At 51.5% G+C, this 14,914-nt stretch overlaps 1 protein-coding gene across 1 annotated transcript; it reads right to left on the bottom strand.

Moving 5' to 3' along the window:
• Nucleotides 1-4,314: 4,314 nt before the first annotated feature.
• On the bottom strand, nt 4,315-5,407 carry LOC144098623 (uncharacterized). The gene is made up of 2 exons (XM_077631447.1): nt 5,216-5,407; nt 4,315-4,494 (listed from the first exon to the last, which is right to left on the bottom strand). The coding sequence occupies exons 1-2, from the start codon at nt 5,405-5,407 to the stop codon at nt 4,315-4,317; spliced, it is 372 nt and encodes a 123-aa protein (XP_077487573.1).
• Nucleotides 5,408-14,914: the final 9,507 nt, after the last annotated feature.

Raw genomic sequence — 14,914 nt, 5'->3', positions numbered from 1 at the left:
GATTGTTGCTGAGCAGTTTATAAGCAACTGCCACAATCGTTTAGTATTGTTTCTACGAGAAAGGGATTGTAAAAAGGTTGAAAAGATTGTTGAGGCCGCCGACCATTTCTTGGAGGCTCAGAGACAGAATAACCTTGCAACTTTCAAAGACCGGAGTGAGCAGAGTTCAGTGAAGCCTACAATCACGGTTCCTAATCCCAAGTCACAAATTCGATGTTTCATCTGCGAGAAGGTCGGACACAGGTCTTCCGATTGCCGTTCGAAGCCGAAGGCCCCATATTGCACATTCTGCCGCAAGTCTGGACACGACTTACAATCATGCCGGCGCTGCAGTTCAAGTGACCGGGAGACATCCGCATGTTTCATGTCACCCCAAGGTTCTTGCCCTGATTCACAGCCGGGAAGAGAGCGTTTAGATGTCCAAGCGGCAGATCCTGTTCACAGACCCTCTCCACCGATTGCCAGCATGCCGGTGGTGCACGGGGAAGTGTTTGGACAAAGAGTGTCAGTGCTACGGGACACTGGAAGTAACAGCATCGTCGTACGCCAGGCCCTCGTGCCCGAGGCAGCTTATACTGGGAAAAGAGCGACATTGCTTTTGGCGGATGGTTCCACCATAGAAGCTCCTGAGGCGGAGGTGATCGTCACATCACCGTACTTTACGGGCAAGGCTATTGCAAGGTGCTTACCGACGCCTTTGTACGACGTGTTAATTGGCAATGTCCCGGGTGCACGTGTTCCTTTCTTGGAGAACTCAAATAATTGTTCATCAGTCTCGGCGGACCAGGGGACCAATTCTGCACCGGCTACGCAGGCCAACGCTCCTTGCACAGCTGTGGCGGCGAAAGCTTCGGAGACTATCTTGGATCTCTCTCAGAGCGCGGTCCACGTGTCTCGCCTGGCGTTCCGCAAGAAACAAGAAGAGGACACTAGCTTAGACCTGTGTCGGAAGAAACTGGGGACAACCTTTCCCGGCAAAGCCGAGTCCTCCCACACCTTCCATCTGGTTGACGGCGTATTGTTCCGGACGTATCAAGTGTGCCCTGGCAAAACGATTGAACAGGCGGTGGTTCCGAAGAGCTTGCGCCATCAGGTCCTTGTGCAGGCGCATGAGAGTGCTCTTGCCGGTCATCAGGGTGTAAAGAAAACTACGGCGAGAGTACTGGGTGACTTCTACTGGCCAGGGGTACAAGCCGACATCAAAAGGTTTGTGAAGTCATGCGACGCCTGTCAGCGGACTGTGCCGAAAGGAAAGCTGGGCAACGCTTCATTAGGACGTATGCCTATTATTTCCACACCTTTTGAGCGGGTGGCGGTGGACATCATTGGACCTTTGACTCCAACCTCATCTAGAGGGAACCGATACATCCTCACGTTGGTGGATTTTGCCACCAGGTATCCCGATGCGGTAGCCCTTCCTGCCATCGATTCAGCCACTGTGGCGGAAGGCCTTCTCGAGATGTTCTCCCGTATTGGGTTCCCACTGGAGGTCCTTTGTGATCGGGCTTCGTGTTTCACATCTGCACTTATGCGAGAAGTGAACGATTTGCTAGCTATAAAACATTTAAGTTCGACACCATACCATCCTATGTGCAACGGGCTTGTGGAGCGGTTTAATGGGACCTTGAAGAGCATGCTACAGAAGTTGTGCCAAGAACACCCCAAGGCATGGGACCGTTATCTTGCTCCACTGCTCTTCGCCTACAGAGAAGCACCGCAAGCTAGCCTGGGGTTTTCCCCATTTGAGCTCATTTACGGTCGCCAAGTCCGAGGGCCAGTTACCATTCTAAAAGAGCTCTGGACAACCGGAAACCTGTCTGACACTGTCAGGACAACGTATGGTTATGTGCTAGATCTGAGGGAGCGTCTAGAAGGCACGCTGCAGCTCGCACACCAAAATTTAATGAGGGCGCAGAGGTCACAGAAGATGTACCACGATAGGCGCGCCTCTAATAGGAAACTGCAGGTTGGTGATCGAGCGCTAATCCTTCTACCCGCTTCTCATAACAAGCTCATCATGCATTGGAAAGGCCCTTTTGCGGTCACCGGCAAAAAGAACGAAGTCGATTACTGGCTTGACGTGGGCCCCAGCAAAAAGTTGTTTCACATAAACATGTTGAAACGCTATGAAGAACGCCAGCCAGTGAATGCCCTCCAAGCGTCATCGTTCGTGGTCGTTGAGGAAGTGGAGGCAGAAACTCCAGTGCCAACCTTCAGTGCGAATCCTGGTCCTGGGATTGGAGCTATCAAGCGAGCTCAAACTTTGAATGAGACGCAGTTAGCCGCACTAGATAGATTGCTGGAGGCTCACCGCGACATTTTTTCAGAGGTTCCGGACCATACTAATTTAAATGAGTGCCACTTGGAATTAACGACGAGTGCGCCTGTCAACACCCCGCAGTATTCATTACCATTTGCTTTGCGTGAGGTTGTCGAGAAGGAGGTAGCAGACATGTTGAGGCTTGGGGTTGTAGAACGCTCCCATTCCCCTTACAACTCTCCACTTGTCTTAGTTAAGAAACCTGACAAAACGTATCGTGCGTGCATTGACTTTCGTCGGATTAATAGCATATTGGTGGACGATGGCGAGCCCATTCCAAGGACTGCTGTTATGTTTGCCGAGGTCGGCACCAAGACGTTTTTTTTCAAAACTAGATCTCACCAAAGGTTATTGGCAAGTGCCATTCAGTACTGCGTCCAGGCCAGTTACAGCATTTTCCACCCAATCAGGCCACTATCAGTTCGCCTTCATGCCCTTTGGAATTAAGACCGCGTCCGCAATTTTTACCCGCCTTATGAGAAGCCTTCTGGCAGGTCTACCTAATGTGGTCCATTACATAGATGACGTCTTGGTGGCTACCTCGACGTGGGAGGAGCACTTGAATACTCTCCGAGAATTGTTCAGGCGTATCAGACAGGCAGGCCTCACAGTAAAACCTCAAAAATGCGAGCTTGGTATGAGCCGCGTGGTCTTCTTGGGACATTTGTTGCGTGAGGGAGTGATTCGCCCAGTAGAGTCAATTGTCACCAAATTGGAATAGGCACCTAAACCGGAAACTAAGAAGCAGGTTAGGTCTTTTCTAGGTTTGGCTGGGTACTACCGGGGCTTAATACCTCACTACGCTGCCAAGGCCCAGCCTTTGGTTGAACTTACACGGAAAGCAGAGAGTAATCATGTGCATTGGACTCCCGAGCGCGAAAAGGCATTCGCAACCTTGAAACAAGCTCTTGCCTCCCGACCAGTTGTGCGGGCGCCTGATCTCGCAAAGGAGTTCATTCTCCGTACCGACGCCTCTGGGAAGGGTCTAGGTGCAGTTCTTTTGCAAGAACACAACGGTACGCTTCATCCTGTGGCGTATTAAGGTTTTAATATAGACTGTCTATATACAAATATCTACAGCATTGCCAGGCCATATAACTGTGGAATGTCTATAGACAGTCTTTAGGCCTATGTCTACTGGACCAGTAGATTTTTGTCTATAGACAGAAATCTACAGGAAGTGTATGGCCTAAGTCTATAGATCATCTATAGACTGCCTATAGACCTGTGTCTATTATCACTAGACATTTGTCTATAGACGGTCTATGAACAGAAGTCTATAGGAAGTGTATGGCCATAAATCTATAAATTTTCTAAAGACTGTCTATAGACCTGTGTCTATAGACTGTCTATAGACCTATTTACTTTCTGTAGACATTTGTCTATGGACTGTCTATAGACAACAAAAGTCCACTAAAAGTGTATGGCGAAAAATCTATAGATTGTATTTAGAATGGTCTAATGGATTTGTCTATAGACAGTCTATAGGCTTCTTAGACTAAAGTCCATAGACAGTCTGTGGATTGTGTAAAAAAATTTTTGTAAGGGCGCCCGCCTCCGCGACTGCCCTGGGTGGCCGCGAAGAACCCTCGCGCAACTCGTAGTACTGCCGTCGGTCGACGAAGAGGTGGTGTACAGTTGTAGAAACCGACTGATTTAGTTCGTTTCTGATGACAGTAGATTGTTATCGTTTACGTAAATTAGTTTATTGCAAGAAACAAACTGTTCATTAGGAGGGGAGCAAGAGCTCGAGAAATTGCATGCTCATCGCTGGGGCTCCCCGCTCGTTCTGTCCTTTTCCCTTGCCCCTCCAGACGGAGGAGCTCTCCGCTTGTCTCAACCTTTGGCCCTCTCCCTCGGGTTCCCACAGTCCCGTCGCCCGAGGGGGGCCGCTGCCGGCCATGAACAATCGGGAGGTGCCTGTGTTTTGTATCGCGAAGCGTATTAAAAAATGACACAAATACACAGGATAAATATGAAAAGAAAACGAAGTTTCAACAGCAGTCGGTTCGCGACGGCCGGAGTGTCGGGGGCCTTCCTATGATGGACTTCAGATTCAGCGTGTCCACCTCCGCATCCTGGTCGGTGGCGATGACACGCCGCTTGGCATCGTCGAAGGTCACCGACCGCCACTGACGGCCCGGGTACGGCTCGTGCATGGCCATCGGCAATACCTGCGCAGTGGAGCCGCCAGCGTGTGAGGTCTAAAGGCGCTTATTCTCGTCACGGTGGGGCGCGCTAGCTCACTGAATGAAGACACATGGGAACGCTTCAGTCATACGCAACAAGAGGATTCCTGCCAGCATATATATGCAGTGACAACAGATGGAAGACCACATTCTTCCCATAGACCTTCCAGGGGACAAGGTTTCACACTGAACCCCGCATCAACAACAAGTGGGGCAGGAAAACAGATCTTCGGAAGTCATCATACCACTACTGTCGCAATGGTGCTGCCACCGGTGCGACTTGTGCGATCAAGGTTGCCCTTCCCAGCAATCTCACGGGACAAATGTTTGATTCAACTGCCACCTGCCACGGTGCGCGTTTCTCACAATCCGGTGGGCCGGTTGTGATGAAGTCACAAGGTCACGTGACCCGCGTGGCCCACCTACCTCCTACGTTGCTTCTCGGGGGGAATTTTCGTGGATTTTTCGGTTATGGTCAAAGATGCCGCGGCGACAATAGCTCTTTTTATCGCGACCACGTTAAAATCGACAGCAGAGCCGAACTATGGCCCTGATACAGAGCGCATATAATTAGTGATCGTTCAATTTATATAACAGCCTCCCGTGCACACCTCCATTTCCATCAGCAGGGGAGCGGCGGCGGCAGAGACACCCACCTCCGAGGCTGCGCTGGGGGGTCGCGAGCAGCCATCGCCCAACTCGTCGCACTGGCCGTTGGGCGACGAAGAGGTGTTGCGTCGGTTAGCCGCGGCCGGGGTGTTGGGGGCCTGCCCACGGAGGTCTTCAGCGCGAGCGGCTCCACCTCGGGGTCCAGGTCGGTGGCGATGACACGCCGCTTGCCATCGTCGAATGACACCGACCGGCACTGGCGGCCCGGTTGGGGCTCCTGCACGGACATTGTGAAACTACCTGCATGTACACCGAGCAACAGCTTATGTACTCTAAAGGCGCACAGACCCCCCCGTATTCTTTACTGTCTCACAAGGCAACGCAGACGAGGCTCTTTGCGCCACAGGGCACACATCCCCCTAACTGCCTTCACCGCACTAGCCGCTAGAAACTTCCAGGAATGTCGCCCGCTCAGTCTCAGGGACTCATTGTTGGCATTGGGAACACATCAGCAGGATGAAGCGATCTTACAACTCAGCTTGAGTGCACCGCGAAGCAACTAAGGGCAGTTGTGCGCCGACGTGAGTCTTGCTTTCTATCCCCAGTAGGTCCTCGCACTGCACAAGCTGCAGGGCAGCGCAAAGCTTGAATCGGGCGGTTCCAGAAGCCATCCCGAGAAGTAGCACTGTCGACGTCTGGCGAGAGCCCCTCCCCGCGATCGTAACGCGTCTGGCCATTGGCGGCCATCTATAAGAGTACGGCTCGCTCTAATGCTGGTCTGCCTAGCGGTGCATCGCCACTTACGTTCTCCAGCCATGTGTGGACCAGGTGAGCCGTGTAGACGAGTAGCGAGTGTCTGCCTTTGGCCGTGGAATGCTCGGGCTGCTGCCGATGACCATCGGTCTCCTCGTGACCGGACCGCAGCTGCTCCACGCGCTGATGTTCGCTACGGCGCGCATCGAGCAGCCCACCACAGCCGAGCTCGCGCCCACTCGAGTGATGGTGATCGCTTTAGCCTGTCGCCGATAGACACACGGCATGAGACCAGGCTAGAATAGGCAGCGGACCCTTAATTAGCCCCTTTTAGCCCTGGGGCCTTCTGTTGACACCAGAGCACAAAATTTATTCTGGAGCCTCAGTAACGATGGAAAAATCTATTGATATTTATTGGAATGATTCCTTCGCGGTCCCTGTTCCTATAGGCATCAATGCTCTCACATTTCTCCTGAGCAGTGCGTTATAAAGAAGAAAAGGCGGCAATGAAGGAATGAATGAAGAAGTCGAAGTATCGAAAATATATAAAATCTTTTTCCCTTTTCTTTCCTTCTTTTCTGCTCAGACTTCCATCACCACCATCACCCACCATCATCGCAATAGAGAAATAACAAGAAAAATAAGAATAGAATTTAGCGCATTTCGCAGGAACTATCAAATCACGAATGGCAGTTTACTAATATATCTGTATTGTATCCGTAATATATTATATCTGTACCCTCTCATGAAGCAGGAACGTCAAGGCTAGCGAAAAGGGTTCAACTTAAACTGAGGACATCGCAGCGAGCTATTAAAAGAAAAGGGACAGGTGTAATGATAGGTGTAGTTAAGAGACAGGAAGAGAGCAGAACGGGTGAGGGAATAAACGCAGTCTAATGATTACGTAACCGAAATTAAAAGAAGAAATTCGCCTGGCCAGGGTAATGCCAAGTCAAGATAACCGATGGTCCTTGAGGGTGACGTACAGGATTCCAAGAGAAGTCAGGCGTAGCAGGAGGCGACGGAAAGTTGGGTGGGCGGACGAGATTAACAAGTTTGCGGGAATAAGGTGACAGTGGCTGACACAAGCCAGGGTTAAGAGATATGGGAGTGCCCTTTGTCCTGCAGTGAACGTGGTCGGACTGATCAAGATGATTATGGGATTAAATGCGTAGAGGTTGCTCTTTGCCACGTTATCGACATGTGCAATTCTGGCCCTACCAGATCATGTAAGAAAGATAGGAAGAGATTGTTTTAGTGATATCTTTGTAAACCTTTTTAGAACCGAGATTTCGTATCTTGAACGGTCTTGTTGATTGTGTGTGGGCTTGCTTCTGCGCATGTTTCGGTTTTCCTTATATCTTCTGGCATCTCAGCGAATGAAGTTAGATGAAGTTAGCCTTTGTCATGAGTCGTTCTCCCGTTCTGTTTTTCTTTATAGGCGTTATTGTCTCCTGTCTCAAGGGGTAGGTTAGAGTCTCATGATACCACATATGTCACTTCTGCCGCATTAATGATCACTCGTTATTATTCCTCTCCAGCAAGCCACACGGTTATAAACTAAAGCAAGAAGCTACGGTGACGCCTCACTCACCTAAAGAGCTGTATGTGAAAGCATTATATTTCACAATTGTCGCTTCTTTTGCAACTTTTGTGCATGATTGCGTCAGTTTCTTTGCAATTGTCGGCCCATCATCTGCGATATTCGCACTGCAAGAAGCAGTAGCAGGTAGTAGACGGTGCTGACATTCCCATATATCACTTTTTTTAATTTTAATTTCGATTCTCTTCCTAGATTGCTCACAACCTGGTGGTCTGTTGTGATGACATCACAAAGTCACGTGAGCTCCCTCAACCAATCAGCGACTTTCCGGACACCAGACATCCCCGGGATTTGTGTATGGTTACAGCTGATGCTGTCGCATTAATAGAGGCCGCTAGATGCACACGCGCACGCAGTCACAGCGGTGCGGTTAGGCGGGGCACTCCGCGTGCGCAGCCGGCGTCCGGTAAACCGGTGTCCGTCTACGCGAAGCTAAAATTCCCTACTAGCTCCCATTTGTGGCCGTATGGCTGCACTCAAGTGGACGAAAAGGAGTAATAATTCCCGTACTCACCATATTCACACGTGTTCCACGCTTTTTTTTTTGGTGCCCTGAGTCTACTTTTAGTCAATCACCCCATTATGGTGGAGTGGTACAGGAAACTTCAACAGATGCCAAAACATAGACGTGGTCCCCAAAATACAAAACCCGAGTGCGGACCAATGCGAGAGAATGCTTTCCAGCGACCGCTGTGAAGACCAACAAGGTCTGGTATAGCGAGATCAATGGGCGGCAGTGGCCAGGGGAGTCCTGGACTGAGGGAAACCGGCCATTGATTAGAACTGGCCGAGCTCGACAGAGGAGACTCCTGGGTACACACCCAAGGATAGAACATCTCTGAAGATGCCACAAAGCCGCAGACTAGAATAAAGTTTTCTCCTCCTCCTCGACAGAATGAAATGACTTTACTGTTTTCCGCCTTTCTTTTCTCTCAGTGCGTTTCGTCGCGCTCACTCTTCCGCACCCACAGAGGCGAGCTCCTCATGGCCGGCTTTTGTTTTTATTGCGACAGCGTGCCTGCTGGCATCAAGTATTATTTACAATTAGAGATGGATACACATGCAGGCTGTTTGGCGGTGGCGGCGGACGAGACGCCCTTATGAAAATGTTCTATAGACTGTCAATAGACTTTTTATAGACACTATAGACGCCCTTTAGACTAATGTTTTCAATAGACACTGTATAGATGCTCTATAGACTAAAGTCTATAACTTTCCTAATTTCCTTTTGTCTATAGATGGTCCATAGACTACTTATAGACTGAAGTCTTTAACCGCATCAATTTCCTTCTATCTACAGATGGTCCATAGACTATCTATAGACTAAAGTCTATACCAAATATAATTTTCCTTTGTCTACAGACGGTCAATAGATTATCTATAGACTAAAGCCTATAACCGCCTTACTTCCTTTTGTCCATAGAATGTCTATAGATCACCTATAGACTCAAGTCCATAACAGACAATTTTCCTTTCTCTATATTCAGTCAATAGATTATCTATAGACTAAAGTGTATAACAACCTTAATCTCCTTCCGTCTATAAGTGGTCAATATACTATCTATAGAGTAAAGTCTATAACCGCCTTAATTTTGTTCTGTCTATAGATGGTCCATAGAATATCTGTAGACTAGTCTGTAACAGACAAGTTTTCTTTTTCTATAGACGGTCAATAGATTATCTATAGACTGAAGCCTATAACTGCCTCATTTCCTTTTGTGCATAAAAAGTCTATCGACCATTTGTAGACCAAAGTCTATAGTAAACATAATTTTCCTTTGTCTATAGGCAGTCAATAGATTTTCTACAGACTAAAGTCGATACCTGCCTTATTTCCTTTTCTCCATAGACAATCTATACACCATCTACAGACTAAAGCCTATAACCGCCCTAATTTCCTTTTGTTTATAGACAATCTATAAACCATCTATAGACAAGTCTATAACCGGCTTAGCAGCCATTTGTCTACAGACGACCTACAGACAATTTATAGACCAAAATCTCTCAACCGCCTTAATTTCCTATCGTCTATAGACAATCTTTAGACTACGTATAGACTATTGTCTATTGCCTATTGTTTATAACAATTGTCAAGGCATTTATTTGAAGCACAGGTCGGTTGGTCTTGGTTGACCGGCGACATGACGGGCACACTCACAGGCATCGTTCGAAAAACCCAGCTGCACTTCGTCTGCTTCTTCGATGTCCAGCTTGAAATCGTCCGCTTCTTCGCTGCGCTGCGCCTGTCGGTCCCATTACAATTACTCTCCCTCCGAAAAAGGAGCCATCCTGGCGACTTACGGAGAGAAGAGGATGGGCGGGTCATAGTAAGGCTTGAGGCGCTCAACGTGCACAGTTTCGCGCCCCCGGCGACGGTGGTCCGAAGAGGGAACAAGCGGCTCAACGATATAAGTCACCGGAGAAGTTTGGTGGACAACCCGGTAAGGTCCGTGAAAGCGAGACAGTAGTTTCGTGGCGAGGCCGGGAGTGGAGGAAGGCACCCAGAGCCAAACGAGGGCGCCAGATTGGTATGACGCTGGAGGTTCCGAGGAATCCCGACGGTGCTTCTGATCCCATTGTTGCTGTGTGGTGAAAGAGCGGGCAAGTTGCCGGCATTCTTCGGCATACAGGTGAGCTTCGGAGAGTAAGGTGGTCTCGGAAGGGTCAGGGTGATAAGGAAGGATGGTGTCCATGGTGGATATAGGCTCCCGGCCATATAAGAGGAAGAAAGGAGAAAACCCCGTTGTTGTCTGAGTAGCTGTGTTATACGCGTACGTGACGAACGGGAGCACTTGATCCCAGTTGGAGTGGGCGGTGTCAACGTACATGGCAAGCATTTCACTCAAAGTGCGGTTGAACCGCTCAGTCATGCCGTTGGTCTGGGGGTGATAGGCGCTGGTGTAGCGATGAACGATTTGGCATTGCTTGAGCAGGGCCTCGACGGCGTCCGAGAGAAAAACACGGCCGCGGTCACTTAGAAGTTCTTTCGGGGCGCCGTGACGAAGAACAAGACTGTGTAGAATGAAGTGAGCGACATCGTTTGCGGTAACATATTTGAGAGCCGACGTTTCGACGTAACGGGTGAGATGGTCAACGGCAACGATGATCCACCGATTATTAGCCGAAGTAGTTGGAAGCGGGCCATTAAGATCAATGCTGACGCGGTCAAAGGGACGGCCAGGGCAAGGTAACGGCTGCAAAGGAGCGGCGGCGGAGTGGGGAGGTTTCTTGCGACGTTGGCAGGCGGTGCATGACCGAATATACTGACGTATGTAGCGGTACATACCTCGCCAGTAGAATCGCTGACGAAGGCGAGCTTATGTTTTCAGTACACCGGCGTGGCCGCATTGTGGAGCGGCGTGAAAAGAGGCACAGATTGTAGCACGGAGGTGTCGAGGGATGACCAACAGCCACTTCCGGCCGTCGGGGAGGTAATTACGGCGGTATAAGAGGCCATCACGAACGGCGAAGTGGTGGGCTTGGCGGCGAAGGATCCGGGTCGAATGATGCGGCGAGGGAGTGTTCAGGAAGTTTAGCAGCGAGGTGATCCAAGGATCCTTCAGTTGTTCGGAGAGCATATCAGGGATGTTGAACGAAGAGAATTCGTAGGCACAGACGAGGGCAGAGGTTGACTCGCATGGGAGTGGTGAACGAGAAAGGGCGTCGGCGTCCGAGTGCTTGCGGCCGGAGCGATACATGACGTGTATATCAAACTCCTGGAGACGTAAATCCCAGCGGGCGAGTCGGCCAGAAGGATCTTTGAGGGAGGATAGCCAGCATAGGGCGTGGTGGTCTGTTACGACATAGAAGGGCCGGCCGTAAATGTAAGGGCGGAACTTGGCAATTGCTCAAATGATGGCGAGACATTCTTTTTCTGTGACAGAATAGTTTGATTCCGCCTTGGTGAGGGCGCGGCTGGCGTAAGCAACGACGTATTCCGGATACCCAGGCTTTCGCTGGGCAAGAACTGCGCCCAAGCCCACACCGCTCGCGTCAGTGTGAACTTCTGTCAGACAGGCGGGATCAAAATGGCGAAGGATGGGGGGAGAGACCAGCAGGCGGCGTAAAGTGCTGAACGCGGTATCGCAGGCGGGGGACCAAGACGAAAGGTTCGGGCTGCCGGCAAGAAGCTGCGTTAAAGGGGCGATGACACTGGCGAAATTTCGGATGAAGCGGCGAAAATATGAGCATAAGCCTATAAAACTGCGAAGTTCTTTTAAGGTGGTTGGTTTGGGGAAGTCAGCGACGGCGCGAAGTTTGGCAGGGTCAGGAAGAACGCCGTCTTTGGAGATGACATGGCCTAATATTGTGAGCTGCGTTGCACCGAAGTAACATTTTTTCAAGTTTAGTTGGAGGCCGGCGTCAGTAAGGCTAGTGAGTACGCGCTGAAGGCGGTGCAGATGGGAAGGAAAATCTTTGGAAAAAACGACAATGTCATCTAGGTAACACAGACAAGTTTCCCATTTGAGGCCACTGAGAATAGTGTCCATCATCCTTTCGAATGTGGCTGGAGCATTGCAGAGGCCGAATGGCATCACATTGAACTCATACAAGCCGTCTGGGGTGACGAAAGCGGTTTTCGGCCTGTCGTTCGCTGCCATCGGGACCTGCCAGTAGCCGGAGCGTAAGTCGAGGGATGAAAAATACTGGGCTCCCTGCAAGCAATCCAGTGCGTCGTCGATTCGGGGTAGAGGATAAACATCCTTGCGTGTGATCTTGTTGAGACGGCGGTAGTCCACACAGAACCTGATGGAGCCATCTTTTTTCGTCACCAAGACAACAGGAGAGGCCCAAGGGCTGTGAGAAGGCTGTATTATGCCGCGCCGAAGCATGTCGTCAACATTGTCACGGATGACGCGGCGCTCGCTCGGCGAGACTCGGTACGGTCGCTGACGCAAGGGAGCGTGGGTACCAGTGTCAATTGTGTGAGAGACGGCCAATGCGCGCCCCAAGGAGGGCTGGGAAAGGTCGAAAGAGTTGCGGAAGCGGAAGAGAAGTTCCAAAATTTGGTCACGGTAAGCGGACGGAAGGTCGGGAGCGATGTTACGACGAAAGACGTCGATGGAAATCGGATCGGGCGCTGTCGCACAACAGGCTAAGGCAGTAACTGGGGAACAGGCACGGGTATCGGAGAACTCGGAAGCAAGAGCAGGGTCCAGTTCTTCAATAGAGCCGAGGCATTCGCCGCGAAGAACAAACGACGGGCAAGAAAATGGGTTGGTGACATAGATGGCGCAGTGGCCATCGGAAATCGAGACAACGGCGAATGGAATGAGGAGGCGCTGATGGCGAGCGGCTGCTGCGGTAGGTGTGAAAAGAACAGGGCCGCTGAGGAAAGAGTCGGGGCGGAGCGGAACGAGGGCGGAAAAGGAGGGAGGTATGTCGGTGTCGGCAGCTACAAGAAGCTTAGCGGAGCGCACAGGTAGGTCACACAACGAAACATCACACAGGGAAGAAAGCTCAAGTTCCGCACGGGCACAATCAATCACTGCACGGTGGGTCGAGAGGAAATCGCAGCCGAGGATGACATCGTGAGAGCAGGCGGTCAGCACAACAAACTCGATGGTAAAGGCGACGTCGTAGATAGAAACGCGGACCGTGCAGGCTGCGATGGGGTGGATGCGCTGAGAGGTGGCCGTACGTAGTGAAAAGTCAGACAGCGGCGTTGTCACCTTACGAAGTTTGCGGCGAAGAGCATCACTAATTACTGACACTGCAGCACCCGTGTCGACGAGCGCGAGAACGGGGACGCCTTCAACAGACACCTCAATCACGTTAGCAGGAGAACACGGAGGACTTAAAAAGTTGGCAAAACACACAGTTCTTGCCCCCTGAACTGCGGCAGTCAGTTTTCCTCTGGGAGAGGGTCCGGGCGGCGGAGCATCGGAGAAATGGAACGTCGACGAGGGGAAGGCGAGCGGCGAGTAGGGTACTGGGAGCGATGTGTAGAGGAGGCAGAGGAGACATTAGGCAAGGGCGGCCCGGAATCGTAGCGGAAATTGCGCATGAAATCGCCAGAACGAGGAGATCGCTGACGGCAAAAGCGTGCGACATGGCCCGGAAGACCGCAGGAATAGCATATCGGTCGATTGTCCTCGGTACGCCAGGGGTTCGTAGGGTTTCGGCGGGGTCGACGAACCGGGACCTGCGGCGGGGGTATAGACGGCGGTGGAGCATAAAAGGCCGGGCTGCTAGGGTAGGCGGCAGAGGTGGGCGAGCGCCGTGTACCGGTGACTGCTTCAGCATAGGTGAGCGGCGCTGCCACAGGAGGAGGTGGGGGACTGGATGGCAGAACTGCAGCGACCTGCTCCTCAATAGCACGACGGATAGTGGGCGTGAGAGATGGCGCCAGGTCGTGCGGAGGGCAGACGGGGTCGGGAATGTGATGCAGCAGAGAAAGCTGGCGAGCGATCTCTTCGCGGATGAAGTCTTTAACTTGCTGCATGAACAGGGACTGCTCAGCAGACGAGCCACCAAGGGCCAAGCCAGCAAGACCCCCCGCAGGCGCGCCGGACTGCCGCGTAGATGCGCGTTGCTTGCGGAGTTCGTCGAAGCTTTGGCACAGCTGGATGACGGTAGCGACGGAGGTGGGGTTCTTCGCCAGCAGCATCTGGAAAGCGTCATCGGCTATGCCTTTAAGTATGTGGTTGACTTTATCCCCTTCGGACATGGAGGGGTTGACACGCTTGCACAGGTCAACGATATCCTCGATGTAGCTTGTGAACGTCTCGGAAGGGAGCTGAGATCGAGCACGAAGACGTTGCTCGGCGCGAAGCTTCCGGACGGCGGGGCGGCCGAAAACGTCGGCGAAGCTCGTTTTAAAGGACGACCAGGTGGGAAGATCGGCCTCATGGTTGCGAAACCATAGGTTGGCAACGTCCGTTAGTTAGAAGAGGACGTTGCTAAGTTTCACGGAATCGTCCCACTGATTGTAAGTGCTGATGCGCTCATAGGAGGCCAGCCAATCGTCGACGTCTTGGTCATCGGTGCCACTAAATGGAGAAGGGTCACGCTGGCGCTGCACCCCGTGACAGAGTACGGTGGCAGGGATGGGCTGCGATGGTTCACTCGGACCTTCCGGCATGGTGGCGGAGACGAGGAGCGTTCCACTTCGAAGTTCCAGGATGAGGACCGGGACGGGAACCGAGGCACCTCCCCCAAGTGTCAAGGCGTTTATTTGAAGCACAGGTCGGTTGGTCTTGGTTGACCGGCGACACGACGGGCACACTCACAGGCGTCGTTCGAAAAACCCAGCTGCAGTTCGTCTGCTTCTTCGTTGTCCCGCTTGAACTCGTCCCCTTCTTCGCTGCGCTGCGCCTGTAGGTCCCATTACACAATCATAATTTTACGTAACAATGTATACACTGCCTTTCGACTAAGTCCATAAAATATCCATTTCTTTTCGCACTGCATGCTGAGTAGAACTGCATCGGGCCGCCG

This window comes from Amblyomma americanum, chromosome 1, assembly GCF_052857255.1.
Source record: "Amblyomma americanum isolate KBUSLIRL-KWMA chromosome 1, ASM5285725v1, whole genome shotgun sequence".
Taxonomy (NCBI): domain Eukaryota; kingdom Metazoa; phylum Arthropoda; class Arachnida; order Ixodida; family Ixodidae; genus Amblyomma; species Amblyomma americanum.
The sequence above is the reverse complement of the archived record's forward strand: the minus strand, read 5'-3'. Positions and strand labels throughout refer to the sequence as shown.

Excerpts from the sequence above, each read along its gene's own strand:
- LOC144098623 (XM_077631447.1), bottom strand. The coding sequence starts at position 5,407 with ATGTCCGTGCAGGAGCCCCAACCGGGCCGCCAGTGCCGGTCGGTGTCA. Across the intron at positions 4,495-5,215 it reads TTCGTCGCCCAACGGCCAGT|GTATTGCCGATGGCCATGCA; the intron begins GCGACGAGTTGG and ends TCCACTGCGCAG.